This window comes from Pseudorca crassidens, chromosome 7, assembly GCF_039906515.1.
Source record: "Pseudorca crassidens isolate mPseCra1 chromosome 7, mPseCra1.hap1, whole genome shotgun sequence".
NCBI lineage: Eukaryota > Metazoa > Chordata > Mammalia > Artiodactyla > Delphinidae > Pseudorca > Pseudorca crassidens.
The window spans coordinates 21628960-21643763 of NC_090302.1; the positions used below are offsets into that span (position 1 = coordinate 21628960).

Sequence of the window (14804 nt, forward strand, 5' to 3'; positions counted from 1 at the left end):
TCCTGCCACCATCAACCCAGTTGCCCAAACCAAAAGTTTCGGTGACATCTGTAATTTCTCTTTCCTTGTCCACCACAGTCCACAGGCCATAAAATCCAGTGGATTCTACCCAATACCACTCTCATTTGCCACTTCTCTCCACACTCATTGTCAGTGCCCTGCTCCTGGACGTGTCCTCTCTTGTCTGGAGCCCTGAAGCAGCTCCAGGCCGTCGCCCTGCCTCCTCAGACCCAATCCCAATCCCACAGAGCCGACCCTGGGAGCCTTTCCTGATGAGGTCGCGCTTCTGAAAACCCCGTGACAGCTTCTGAGCAACCTCCTTGACATGCTTTATGAAGTCTTTATTTCCGCAGCTCACTGCCGCTCTCAAGCCGTCCGTTCCAATCTGAGGCGGTCCTGCTCGCCATGGCTAGAATACACTCTAGTCTGTCTCTTTGCCCACGCCTCTCACCGCTTAGACTCCTCTCCCGCGCCCTTCTCACTCTCAGGTCTTCGCTTACTTCTTCCTGAAGCCTCCCTGACGCCCCAAGCTGAGTGTCCTCGGAGCAGCAGGAAGTCCTGCCAGCTCTCTCGCCCCAGACGGTCTTGTCGCCTGGTCAAACCTGTCGCCCCTGGGTGGCCTGGACTGGCGGCTTCTCGCCCTTGGAGCTCCAGCCACGTCGCCCGGCTCGCTTTCAGCTTCTAGAAGATTCCCGCTCCTTCTGCCCCTCACCCCTCTTCCTTTGCCACCCCGGGGGTGCCTCCCTGAGCTCCCGACCGCCTTGGATCCCGCGATCGTTCCACACGCTTAGAGCACGGGAGACAGTTTCCTTCTGGCACAGTCCGGGACTCTACGTTCAGCTGTGTCACTAAGCCGGACCCGCAGCGTGTCCCCGGGCCCCCCGCGTACCCGGCGCGCAGCAGGGGGCACGGCCAGGTGAAGCCGCGAGTGGCTGAACGAGCGTCCCCCGTGGCGCGCGGGCCTGGCGGGGAGGAAGGGCCCGCGCACCGCCGCCGCCGCCGCTCCCCGGGACCCCGCGGAGCCCTCAGCTCCCTAGCTTGGCGCCGGAAGCGGCCCGCCCGGCCCCCTCCCCGGGGCGCCCGACGCCTTATCTCGGCGCCTTGGGGCCGCAGAAGGAGTCGCGGGCGCGCCGGGAGGGAGGCGGCGGCGGCGGCGGCATGGCCCGGGGGCCCCGGGGCGCCGGCTTCCCGCCTGGGCGCCTGCTGTCGCTCCTGCCGCTGCTCAGCCTGGCCCTCGGCGTGCCCCGAACGCCGGGCGCGGACGGTGAGTGCAGGCGGGGAGCAGGCGCGGCGCGGGGTCGGGGGGCGGCGGCCCGGACTATGCCGGGCGCGCCCCGGACGCTCCCCCGCCCCTGGGCCGGGCTGGCGAGGAGCCTGGTAGCTGGGCGCAGGTGGGGGATCGGAGGGCGGGGCTCCGAGAAGCGGGAGGGCCTCCTGGGCGGGCTTCTCCGCCTCAGGCCCGGTCCTGGGCTGCGGGAAACAAATGCGCAGCGGCCCGGCCCGCGCCCCCGGGGGACCTGGCGCGAGTGGGGGCCGGGCGCGAGCGAGGGGAGAGGCTCTCTCCCCGCCAGGAGAGCCGCGCCCGGCGCGCGAGGGCGTGGAAGGGCGTTCCGCCTGCACTGTCACGCTTCCGGCCCGGCTGTGGCTTTTCCGCGACAAATTCTTGACCCGGAGCAGTTGTCTTTCTACCTTTTAATTTTTTCCCTTTGATGAAGAACCAGATGCTAATAGGGTGAGGAAGAAGTGTAAGGAAGTTTACGGGAATAAAGCAGTTATTAAGCCATTCATTCAACAGATGAATGGTCCTTGAATAGTTTCCCTGTGAAGGGTGTGAGGCCCTTGTGCTGGTCCTTACTGAGCTCATATTCTGCAGAAGACAGACAAGCAGATAAGCCATTTCTAGGCAGTTGGAGTAGTTTTTATTCCCCCTGCAGAACGCAGTGTTGAACGTGGTACGAGTTACGCAGAGGATTCAGACACGGAGGGAAGGTGGCATTTACTCAAATAACTGTAATAAAGGCAGAACGCCATCAGAGGCGTTCTGAGGTGGGTGGTCAGAGGAGGGAAAGACGACTTCTGACCAAGGGAATCTGGTGGCCTCATGGATGAGGTGACCTTTGAACTGGGCCAACAACGATTGGTAATATTTGGTTATGGGAAGAGGAGGAAAAGGCGTCCCAACTCAGAGCAGAGGGCACAGCAGCTCTCCGCAAATACGTGTAGAATTAATGAATTCCAGGTGGAGGGGACAAAGTGAGGAACCACACGAAGGCATGAAAGCATGGGGGCTGTGTTTCAGTTTGACTGGTATGTAGGAGGTGCGTGGGAAATGGGGGGCAGAAAAGCAGATTGGATTTAACCAGAAGGCAGAGTGTTGTGATTGGCAGACCAAGGCATTTAGACTTAGTTGTTCCTGGGCAGTGAGTAGCCATTGGAAATCACTGCAGCTTTTAGTACAGGGAGTGATGTAAAAGCTGGTATAAGAAAAGCTTCCAGCTTCCTTCATAAAATGAAACACTCCTCCTGTAGTGGACGGCAAATTCTGTGTAAGGAGATATGAGGGGACTTTGTGGCTCAGACTCCTGTTCCCCTCAATTCTCTTTACCTTGGGACTTTTACCATCACTGGACGGTGTTTTTCTTGACAGCCAAACCTCCTGGAGTGGCCATTTTTATCCATCAGATGCTCTGGTGGGCTTTCTAACTTCCTTCTCTAACTTGGTCTCCCACGGCAGTGTGCGTAAAAGTTTGCAGATGCTTGGAGCCTATTTCAGAATCTTTGTGTTAAGACTGTAGCCTAGGAAACTGTCCACTGGGGTCCCATTGGCTTGCTGGCCTGAGATGGTTGAACAAAGTAACTACCTAAGACCATCCATCTGCAGCGGCTTAACGGCTGTGGGGTGAATTTTGGGAAATGGAAGCCAGGGTTACCTGGATGAGCCCCCTCTCCTTGTGCAGGCATTTTCCCATCATTTACAACTGTGTAGAACCTGGTTTGATTAAGGGCAGGTTTCCTTGCAGTGGTCAATGTGGGAACTGACTGGATGCTTAGGGCCATTGAGGAAGTTGTAATATCTGTTCTAGAAGTTCTGAGGCCGGAAGACTGGCCCCACAGTCATGACAGCGGGAGATGAGGACTGCATGTAGGTGATAAGGTAGAAAGGGAACTGGAAGGACTTAATGACAGATGTTAAGGTGCAAAGGAACAGAAAAGGGAAGTTGGAACACTAAGGGCTTAGGACTGGGTGACTTGGGTATATGGGTCTGTGGGAGGAGAAAAAAAGATTTTGGAAGAAAGATGCCTAGTTGTTTTGGAGATCCTGAATTCGAGGTAATGCTAGGACTTTCGGAGAGATGAAACCAACAGGGAGTTGAGACTGTGGACAGTAAGTGTGTGCAAATGATGGAGACTCGATGGTCACTTGAAGCCTTGAGGTTGATAAGAGTAAGAGGACCAGGACAGATTCTTGGAAAGACTAAGTTCAGATGGTAGATGCACATGGAGGAGAAAGAGCAGTGGCCACACAGATTGGAGGAAGACCGGGCTAGTAGAGCATCAAGGAAACCAGGGGAAGGGGAGCCAAGTGAGTGGAGACTGAGAACAAGGCTTTGGATTTGGTGACTCTGTCAGTGGAAGCCAGAGCTAGCAGAGCACTGAGGGTGAGAGCCAGATGCAGAGGGCTCAAGTGAGTGCAGGACTTTGGCTGCAGAGTAGATATTCTTTAAAGAAGATAGAAGATAGAAGGAAAGAGAAGTTAGCATTCAGTTGGGCTGGCCAGGTCAGTGCAAGAAATTTTTTTGCTGGGGGAAGTGGTAAAGCAGACTCTGGCACGAATGAGGGGAATTATTGGGTAGAGGGAGAAACTGAAAATAGAAAAATAAAGGAGATATTTATTGGAGCAGGTCAAAAAGCAAAGTTGGTCTACAAGTGGGAAAGCTCGATAGGGAGAGGGGAGGGAAGGAGAAGAATGGAGAACAGCTCTTCCCTTCCCCCACAGCTAGCTACTTAGTGCTGTTCATTTTTCAAAAGCAGCCCAATTGTCCTCCCTCCTGGAGGCCCCTCTGCACTGTATTACATGGGCCACTACACACTTACTTATATACATACATATTTATAAGGTACCCTTGCTCTATACACTTACACCATATTGCAATGTAATTGTTTACTAGACTAAGAGCTCCTTGTGCGTAGGGACTGTGGCTTGTATTAGGAATCTGGTATGGAAATAAACGAAGACCACTCAAATGAGAAAAGGCTGCTTATTCAGAGCTTGCTCTAGCAAAAGAGTCAGCGATCGTCATTTACATTTGTCAGAGACTCATAGGCAGGCCGGGGAGTGTAAAGACTTTACAGTGGAACAGAAAGGAAGGTTTCAGGTATGCCTGGCTTGGTTGGAGGATGTTGCCATTGGGAAGCTGGAGATAGCTCCTCTCTGACAGTAGGCATCTCGTGTGATTGGTTAGGGGGGTGTATTTGGCTTTCTCTGATTGGTCCTAAGTTTGAAGCGTGGGCAAAAATTATGGAAGCTGTCCAATATTGATTAAATCCTGACCACTTGGGACTTATTGCTACAGAGGTTGTGGTTTGACTTCCTAGACCGATGGCTGCAGATTATGGGCCAGAGTTCTATTTTTATGTGTGGTCTGGGGTTGTCCATTTGCATATTCAGTCTCTCGCGGTAACATTGCTGAATTACATTTAATTGCTATCCAACGCGTTTCAGGGAGGAGAGAGTGGGGGAGCCAAAGTCAGGTGGCCTGAGTGTGAGGGAAGGGTGAAGTGGTAGTTGGTAGAGCAGGAGGGTGTTGGTGGTGGGCACGGTGCCAAGCCCTAGGGGAACAGAGAGGTTAGGAATGGGCCAGGAGGGCTGAAACCAGTCAGTCCTGTTTCTTAACCTTTTCCTGGCATTGCTCTGAGTCTGGGAGCGGCTGGGGTTTGGGAAGGCCAGAGGGCTTGCAGAGGCCTTGAGAGGCTTGGGGAGCGGTGGTAGAGAGGGTTGGGGAAGTTGTTGCTGTGTAAAGTACACCTGACTTCCTGAATCGTGCATTCCATAGGCTTGGTCTTCACTCCGTCGTCATGAATCACAGCAGCGTATTCCCTGTTCAGAGTGAGGAAGAGGAGGAAAGAAGGGAAATGGAGCGGGTGCGTGGTTTTGGAGTGACTTACAGTTGCTCAAAGTAATGTAGCAGGATTAGAGCCAATGAAGACGATCCCCGCCACGGCCTGTGTTCCCCCTCCAAGAACTTGGCCCTGAGCACATCCTCAGCTTCTGGTCAAATCCTAAAGTGGGCTCCTAGGTCTCTGCAGCCAAAGGTGGCAAGAGGCCTATTGGCCTTAGCTCTGCAGAGGAGACAGGGGTGTTGAATTGCATGGATCTTAAAAAAAAAAAAAAGGTATTCAGCTTGCTCGAGAATGTGGGGCAGCCTGTGTCATGTGTGACATTCAGGACATAAACCTAGGGTGTGGCTGCTTTGCTCAGAGCTCTAAAGCATTGACATTGGGGTGCTCGGCATGGGTTGGTTCCTAGTCTGGACGCCAGGTGTGGGACCCGCTCTGCAAGTTGGTCTTGGTCAAACAGGAAAATGGTCAGAAGAGGGCAAAAGAGCAAAAGCAGCTGCGGGCTGATAACCATTTTACACAAGGAAAGGTTCTGGGTTCCTGATGGGGAATGGCAGCCCTGGGTTGGGGAGGAGAAGGGGACTGGATGATGGTTCCCATTGCCCCCCAAGGATTATACTGCTTGAAAGAGTAGAGTGCTCTCTGTCTTGGCAGATTTTTATTTTATTTTATTTTTTATTATTATTTAAAAAATATTTTATTTATTAGTTTCATTTTGGATGCATCGTGTCAGTTGCAGCATGCGGGATCTTTTGTTGTGGTGCGCAGGGTCCTCCTTGCAGTGTGTGGGCTTCTCTCTAGTTGTGGTGGGCAGGCTCAGTAGTTGTGGCACAGGCTTGGTTGCCCCACAGCATGTGGGATCTTAGTTCCCTAACCAGGGGTGGAACCCACGTCCCCTGCATTGGAAGGCGGATTCTTTACCACTGGACCACCACAGAAGTCCTTTGGCGGATTTTTAAAGCACAGGCTATGTTTTTGTTTTTTTCTGTGAGGGATGTTGGAGAGGAGGTCTCCCAGGTTCCTTCTGTTTCTGGAATTTGATGCCGTCTCTTACAAGCAATGCAATTTTCCATAGTGTTGCAGAAGACTTGGGAATGCTTTCTCTTCCTGAGCTTTGCGCCCCTTTGCTTATTTCCTCAGGTCATTGGATCTGTTTCCACATGTCTCCACGAGTTTGAGAGACAGGGTCTCAGGAAGGCTGTGCAGTGGGCTTGTTTGGTCTGACCGTGAATGGCTGGGGATGAGATTAAGATTTGAATTCAAGCACTCTATTTGTGCTTTTAACACTTCCTTCTTCCCTTGACAGTGGACAAAATCTCTTCACTGTTTTGTCACAGTCCAGCTGCTGTTATTTCAAGAGTGCATGTAAGTTGTTGCTTGAGTATTGAAATACAGAGCGAGAGGAGCAGTCTCAGGCTGGCAGCCTCCACTCCATCCTGATGTCGAGGTTTACGTGGTGTGCGGGGGAGGGGAGGGAGGGGTGAGCAGGGCTGAAAGGGTGAGGAAGCTGAATTTGCAACTTCTGAGTCAGGTATTACCCAGAAGGCTGGGAGGTTGTGGAGGAAGCAAGGAGTGATCATGGAAATGAAGGTATGGTTCCCAGAATATCAGCCCCATGAATAGTTGTCCACACAGTGATGTTGCTTTGGGTTTTTGCATCAATGCAGCTCTCCATCACTCTCTTCATTAGTATAACTGGGAGCTGGCTAGCTGTCAGTACCTTCATTTACTCATTAACAAAGAGCTGTTGAGTGGTTGTATTAATAATGTCTCACATTCTAATTGCTTTATGCGTATTAACTCATTTACTCTTTAATCCTCAAAACAACCATATGAGGTAGGTGTATTATCATCCTCATATTACAGATTTACAGGAAACGGAGGCACAGAGATTATCAAGGATTACCCAGCTAGCAAGTGGCCAAGCTAGGATTGTAGCCCAAGTGATCTCTCTCTCTCTCAACCCTGCTCTGAACCAGTGTGTCTCCTACCAGGCACTGCATCATGCATGACTTGTTTCTAACAACAATAACAACATCTATGGAAAGAGACATAGATATTCATGTAAATTAGCTCTTTGTCTAGTGCTTTGAGCTCATACAGCATTTATATTTCTCATTTAATCTTCGCAACACGATCTCCGTCTTATGACAGTTTCATTTGCCTTCGATCACATAGTTAGGGAACAAGAGAGAAGACTCCAACCGAGGTCGAGACACCAAAACCTGCCTGGTCCTCTCATTGTTGGATGTGGATTTAGCTGGCTTAGTCACTAACGGGTAGAGAAGGGAAGTGAATCTAGGAGCAACCCTCAGCTGGGGGACACAATAAGAGTAACAAAGAGTACTTGTCAGGCTTCTCCTCCTAGATTTTTGGAGTCCGCACTCTCCTGTTTCTCTGCCAGTAATTCTAGGCATCCCTAGGGCAAGGGGAAGAGGGGGATCCCCCGCCCCTGTAGTAGTCCCCTCAGTTACTGTGTGGCAGCCACCTCTCTGCTCTCCTGAGCAGAATCTGCTGAAGACAGAAGTCAAGTCATCCTTGACTCGGATGTGAAGCTGCTGCCTGACACAGTTCCACCCCCAGGTTATAAGGAAGGCACAGAGGTCTTGACACAGGCCTGGAGAATTCTTCTCCATTGGGTTATTCTCTCTGTCACGTTGGCCCCATAGCTATGCTGTGCCTCAGTCTAGACTTGGTGAAAGATGTCTTCGATATTACCTTTTCTTTCCCCAGGATTCTGACGTAAGTCCTTGAGACTGAGGGAGACTTTCAGTGTTGCTGGTAGTGCGGTGCATCTGGGATCTTCTTAGAAATGCAGATTCCCAGGCCCCACTCACACCTACTGAATCAAACTCTCTGGGGATTCTGTTTTAACAAGCTCTCCAAGTAGGGTGATCAACTGTCTTGGTTTGCACCGAACTGAGGGGTTTCCTGGGCAGGGGACTTTTAGTATTAAAACTGGGTTGAACTGGTTACTCTGTCTCCAGTGATTCTGTGTGTGTGTGTGTGTGAGAGACAACAGATGTTTATTGTTTTAAGTTGCTAAGTTTTGGAGTAATTCATTATGTAGCAGTAAAAAACTATAAACTAGAAAGCAATAAATATGTAATTAATGTCTGCAAAATTTACAATTGTTGCAAAATTGCTTTGTAGACTAGTTGTATACATTTATGCTCTTCTCCAGTGATTCTTAACTGAGCTTTTGACCAACGGACACTATTGTGTGGTCAGAAGCAGCCCCCAACCCCACCCCAGCCCCTGCCTTTCCTTGTATTGAGGTTGTGCTTCCTACCCCCCTTTTTTTTCCCCCAGAAGACAACTTTGTCCCTCAAGCAGTTAGAACTCAGAGGGCCTCCCTACCAGGCCCTGCAGACTGGGCTAATCGGCTGAACAAGAAGCTTCTTGTTCCCTCTACCCCTGGAAACCACTTTCTCTTCTGCGGGTGGTCTGGGAAGCCTTTGGTAGACTGGCACACATCTTGTCTTTTTCGCCAGTATGGGAAACAAACATTTATTGAGGGCTTCCCTGGTGGCGCAGTGGTTGAGAGTCCGCCTGCCGATGCGGGGGATGCGGGGGATGCGGGTTCGTGACCCGGTCCGGGAGGATACCGCGTGCCTCGGAGCGGCTGGGCCCGTGGGCCGTGGTCGCTGGGCCTGCGCGTCCGGAGCCTGCGCTCCGCAACGGGGGAGGCCGCGGCGGTGAGAGGCCCGCGTACCGCAAAAAAACAAAACAAAACAAAACAAAAAAACATTTATTGAGCCAAACATGACAGGTACTGTCCTTGGGGCTACACTTATGCTAAATTATTCCTAATTGGTCATTAAAACATGCACCCTAAGAATGAAGTGTCAGAACATTAGAGGGAAAGGACTTCAGGGGCCCTTGAATCCCTGCTACTCAAAATGTAGTCCACATGGCAGCTTGTTAGAAATGCAAAATATAGGGTCTCACCCCAGACCAACTGAATCAGAGCCTGTGGTTTAACAAGATCAGAGCCTGTGGGTGGTACTACTTTGCTTCTTAATATTTCGTGTTTATTAGATTCTTTCAACAGTTACATGAAGTAATCATTTTCTATCTAATGTTAGTTTCTGGAACTGGATGGTTATAAAAATGCTGCCATCTTTATAAAGATAAGTATTCCATATAGTAAAAAAATCAAACATCTTATCATTTTATTATTTCATTAGTATAGTGTTTGTGTCAATAGAAAAAAAGAATACAGATACATACATATATATGTATAACCGAATCACTTTGCTGTACACCTGAAACTAACATAATACTGTAAATCAACTATACTTAAAAAAAAAAGTTTAGTGTATATATCTATTATTGTACTCCCCACACACGCTGGGGTGAGTGGCCATCATTATATGGTTGACCACAGCTGGGTTTGTGGAGGTGACCCAGGACCCATTATTTAGAAGGTATTTCCAGGATTTTGGTTGCAGGTGATTATGGATTGACAGTGTCCTTATGGTACTGTTTTAAAATGTTGTGTATCAAAATGTTAAAATGGTTAAATAAATTTACCCCATCTTGGTGGACATTTAGTACGGAGACTCATTCTCCCTTCAGCTCTGTCTGTTGCCCCTATAATCAGGAGCCTTCCTGATCTGTTTTCTCCAGGTTGTAAAACTCCATCTTATGCCAGGGTGAGTTAGGGGATCTGAGCATCTAACTACTTCTCCATATTTTCAACTTGTTGCTTAACTCTCAGCCCCTACCCTTCATGCTTGCCTTCTGGGATGCTAAGTGACTCCATTCCTGAGCCTTTCAAGTTGGCTTTTATTTACGTTTTAAATTTTATTTTAATTAATGTCCCCTCCCTCCCTCCCTCCCTTCTTTCCTTCCTTCCTTTCTTCCTTTCTTTGCTTCCTTCCTTCCTTGGCTTTTACTTCTTCCTCTCAGGCAGTTCCCATATGTCCATCTCTTTCATCTTCTGAAATATTGTCAACATCCTTGTCTGCTGTCCTCTTCTCTCCCAGAGTTTATACCTTTCTGGTCCTTGATTTCATTTTTAAATTTTTGGTGAGGGTTGCAGGTGTATTAAATCTGCTGTGTTTAACTGGAAGTCTTTCATTTGTACTTTAAAAGAAATTGTTATGTACTTTTTGTTACAAGCTCTTTCTTATTCCTAATGTTGTATGTTTGTATATACCCTTGTTTTCCTTCACTGGTCTTGAGTTTTGACTACTGGTCTTTATGATGCACTGACTTTGGCAAAAGTTTTTTGTTTTTCCAATGAATTTGAATATATTTTCTAATGCTTTAACATCTTTTTAATCTTTACTGAGTCCTAACCACCCCCCTCTTAAACCCCCATTTTGTTTTTTTCCTTTTTTTCAAGCTTCTTGTATTAAAATTTTAGTTTCCCCCATTCCCCCAGCCGCCTGCTTTTCTTTCTCTCTTTTAAAATATAAAAACATGTCAAACTCAAATTTTCTGGTGTAGATAAGCTTTTATGTCTGGTATTAAACATTTCAATGTTGATATCCTCTTTGCCCCAAGAATTATTTAGGAGAGTGTTCTGTAGTTTCCAAGTAGGTTTTCTTTTGGGAATGCAAGTCTTATGTTTTATTTTGTAGTTTTATTACATTATTACATGGTAGTCAGTATGACCTCTATAATTTCTACTTTTTTGAAACTTGTTGCATTTTTCTTTATGGTCTGGGATATAATAAATTTTGTAAATATCCTATGGTTAATTTAGTATTAGTGATAAGCATGGCTTGTCTCATTTTTGTGTTATATTTTGTTTTAAAAAAAATAAAGTGGGCTTCCCTGGTGGCGCAGTGGTTGAGAGTCCGCCTGCCGATGCAGGGGACACGGGTTCATGCCCCGGTCCAGGAAGATCCCACATGCCACGGAGCGGCTGGACCCGTGAGCCATGGCCACTGAGCCTGTGCATCCGGAGCCTGTGCTCCGCAACGGGAGAGGCCACAACAGTGAGAGGCCCGCGTACAGCAAAAAAAAAAACAACAAAAAAAACAAAACCAAGCGTGGTTAAGAGAATTTATATATATCCCTTTCTCAGTTGGTTTCATGCCTAGAGCAGCCTGAGACCTAAGTCTTTATTACCTGGGTGGTAATGGGGCCAAGACTAAGATGAAATTCCATGCTGATATGTTCTCCTTACTAGGCCACGCCTGATATTACAGACACTGGGAGTGCAACACAGTATCCCGCATAGCCTCGGGTAGAAATTCGTGTTTGATCTTGGGCCATGTATCACCATCTGGTAGATTTGAATGTTTCAGGAATTTTAGCCCCAAACATTTTTGCTGCTTATCTAAATAATTGGGATCTGGTCATCCTGCTGGGACCTGGCTGTTATCTCACTGACATTTTAAACACATTCACCACTGTTTCCTTATAAGGAAAATGGATAGGGCAATAGACGAGTTCTTCTTCCTTCCATTTGCTTTTTAAGTTGTAGGCAGTAGGACTGCAGTTTCCTTTATCCAGTTGGTCAATAAAAATACACTGAATGTTTATGCCATGCCATAATGATGTATGGGCAAATGACATAATCCCTGTCCTTGAGACGTTCGTTCATAATAGCAAGCTGGGAAGACAGAGGTGGAATAGAATATACTGACAAATTAATATGGTTGATATGGAAATGTACAAGTGTTAGGGGCGCACAGAGGAAGATTTAATTTTCCTTAAGAATGGAGGAATGCGGAAGACCTTAGGGAGAGTGTGATGATTAAACTGGGTCTTGAAATAAGAACAGGTGCTAGTTGGACAGAGAAGGAAAGATAGGCATTCTAGACGAAGGGAGCATCGTGACTATGGCATGACATAAGACAGTGGATAGCATGTATGTATGGGAAAGAGTAGCTGGCCTCTTGCCTGGAGAACACTGTGTGTATTTGGGTTTGGGAGCAGTGAGGCTGCAGGAGTTAGTCTGGGGTTAGACGGAAAAGAGCTTTGATTGCCAGGTAGAGGGATTTGCACTTTACTCCATGGGCAATGGGTAGCTAAGAATGGGATAAGGTCTACCCTTCATAATTTTGGTATTCAAATTTTGGTTCTCCATTTTAACTGTTTATTACCCAAAATGTGACTCACCTAGAGTAGGTGATTGAAATGTTCTTTTCCTGATATATATAATTTATGATTCAGCTTTAGATGTCTGTGCCACTTGCCATGAACATGCTACCTGCTTGCAAAGAGGAGGGAAGAAGATGTGTATTTGCAAATACGGATTTGTGGGCAATGGGAGGACTCAATGTATTGGTAAGTTCTGAATCCTGGGTTAAGTTGAAAAGTTGAGTCAAGAAACAAGATTCTCTAGAGTTAAAGAGTTGATGTCCTTGGGGGGAAAACATTATTTTGTTCATGTGTTTTTATTACAAGAAGTTTTGTCAATTATAATAAGTCTTTGTTTTAGTGTTGGGATGTATCCTTTCTCTAGCGTTTCCAAGGAATTATCCCTCATGTTAGAGGTCATTGAACTTGAATCTCTGGAAACTCTCTGACCTAACACAGATTTGAAATCTGTTTTAACTCTTGAGTTTAACTTAACAACTCGAGTGAGTATTGCAGTTTTTAATTTCTCTAGTTGTTTTGATAGGAAACTATTTAGTACCGTGGGGAAAAACAAAACACAGTTGCCAACGTTTTGGCTGATTAGTGAAATACTGTTGCTTTGAGTCTCATGTCTACCAGGATCCATCCTCCAAATTTTTTGTAGCTGTGACCCTTTAGGGTCTTGGATGACTTAAAGAAATACAGACACCTTTGGGCTAGAAACATCTGGAATAATTTTTTGTCTCATAGCATTCACCATGCCGTGAGAGTCAGACAATATCCAGGTTCAAGCCCCATTCAGAGAGAGGGAGAGTTTCATAGTAACTTTGTAGTAGTGAATGTTAAGATAATCACAGTTTCCTCCCAGCAACCATGTTACCTGCAGTAAAAATATGGATGGTTTTGCCTTGTAGCTGTGGACTGACAGTATATACGGCCTTGTTGTGGTATCTTTGTTTTTGTTTTGTTTTGTTTTTCCTCCCTAAAGAAAAATGGCAATTAAGTCCTGAGTTTAAAAAGCCATATTCTACTTCACAGGTACACGTTTTCACAATCACACACCATTGCCCATTCCTGCAGGCTGGAGTTGGGCCTTCTCTCTTTAGAATTCTGCCCATAAGATTCTTCCCCCACTGCTTACGAGCAGGTGCTTAGAAATGAAGTTGGGATTGGGGAGCACGGACAAGGCTTTTCTACTCCCTCCCCTACTGAAGTCCTCCTTTCGTGAAAGCTCACTGCAATCTTGATTGTTCTTTGAGTTCTGAGCAATAGAAACGTCTCTGAGTGGGTGGAGGGGGCGTTATTAATTTACGTGGTACTTGCTCCCAAACACTACACACTGCATATCTCAGTACTTGGCCTGATGAGACCATGCCGTAGGTTACAGGTAAGATCATAGGTGTGCCAGAGGTGCTGTAACATGGTATTACATCAAGGGACCTAAGAATTCTAGAATGTCATACAAACACAGATGTCCCTTCTGATGAAGTCTGCAGGGGAGATACGCCTCAGAAACAATGGCAAAGGACAGGACTATTCCATCTTATGCACAGGTGGACTTGTATCTGAAACCCCCGTGCCCTGCTCAGTAAGCTGGACTGACTGGACACTTGGCCTGGCAATGCCTTGAGGGTCTGTTCTGCTAGTCTGAGCTCTCATGCAGATCTTACCACAGATGGTTTTAATGATGAATAGTGTTCCAGGTTTAATTAAATTTAAAAAAAGATAATATAAGAAAAATGAAAAAAATAAAACCCCATCAGATTTTGAGTGGGGCTGGCGGGGGGCAGGGGGGGTTGGCTCTTGAGTTAGCAGGAATGGAGTGCAATTGTGGGAGGCGACTGAACTGCTTTGAGGGAACCAGTAGTGGAATAAAACACTAAATAACAGACAAGAAAACTCCAGTTCATAAGTTGATGATATCCCCCCACCAAAAAACTAGCTGGTTAGATCAGCTCTCAAAGGATGCAAAAGAAATTGGTCACAGGAGTTTCCTCTGATGGTAGAGGCTAGGGCAGAGTCAGCAACCTGGAGCTTGGGGGCCGAACTTCACTGCTGCCTGTTTTTCATTACTAATTTGTTTACTGATTGTCTGGGACTGCTTTTGTGCTCCAAAGTATGCATGAGTAGTTGCAGTTGGAGACCTATGACTGGCCTTTGACAGAAAATGTTTGCTGACCCCTGGGCTGGAGGACAGAGATGGGAGGGAGGTTTACTTTCATTTTACATTGATGTCAAATTGTTGAATTAGAAATACTTGGGGCAGGTTCTGTGGTCTCATCCAGCATCCCATGTTCCAGCCCCTCCTCACTGGGTGATTAACATTATTTATATGGATCACTGACGATTAGCAGGAGCTGCTTCTGCCTCAACATTAGCCCTGCCCCTGGGTGAGGCTTGAGCACTAATTCCATTGTGTCTCCCGGTAACTCAGAAGTAACAAATTTTCCAGTTAATCATTGGATGTAAAATCATCCTACCTTGGTTTTTGTTAAAAAAAAAAAAAAAAGCAAGAGAATGGTTGGGCTGGAAAAGTGGGATTCTGTTGGATTTGTTTTCCCAGGTCTATGACAAGATCTTTTTAAGTGTGGAGAAGTTCAAAAAGCATTCCCTTCTCCCACTCTTCAAATAAGATGGACTATCAG

At 47.1% G+C, this 14804-nt stretch overlaps 1 protein-coding gene across 4 annotated transcripts in view; it reads left to right on the forward strand.

The window, feature by feature from the left end:
* The first annotated feature begins 311 nt into the window (after nucleotides 1-311).
* SUSD1 (sushi domain containing 1) overlaps nucleotides 312-14804 on the forward strand; it is a 128715-nt gene continuing 114222 nt past the window's right edge. For 2 of the 4 annotated variants that reach the window (XM_067743656.1, XM_067743655.1), the window contains exons 1-2: nucleotides 1116-1264; nucleotides 12253-12366. In XM_067743656.1, coding sequence (XP_067599757.1) covers nucleotides 1159-1264; nucleotides 12253-12366 — 220 coding nt within the window. In that variant the 5' untranslated portion in view covers nucleotides 1116-1158. Of the gene's footprint in view, nucleotides 917-1115; nucleotides 1265-12252; nucleotides 12367-14804 lie in introns of those variants that run through there. The other 2 variants (XM_067743659.1, XM_067743658.1) reach the window with 2 other exon arrangements.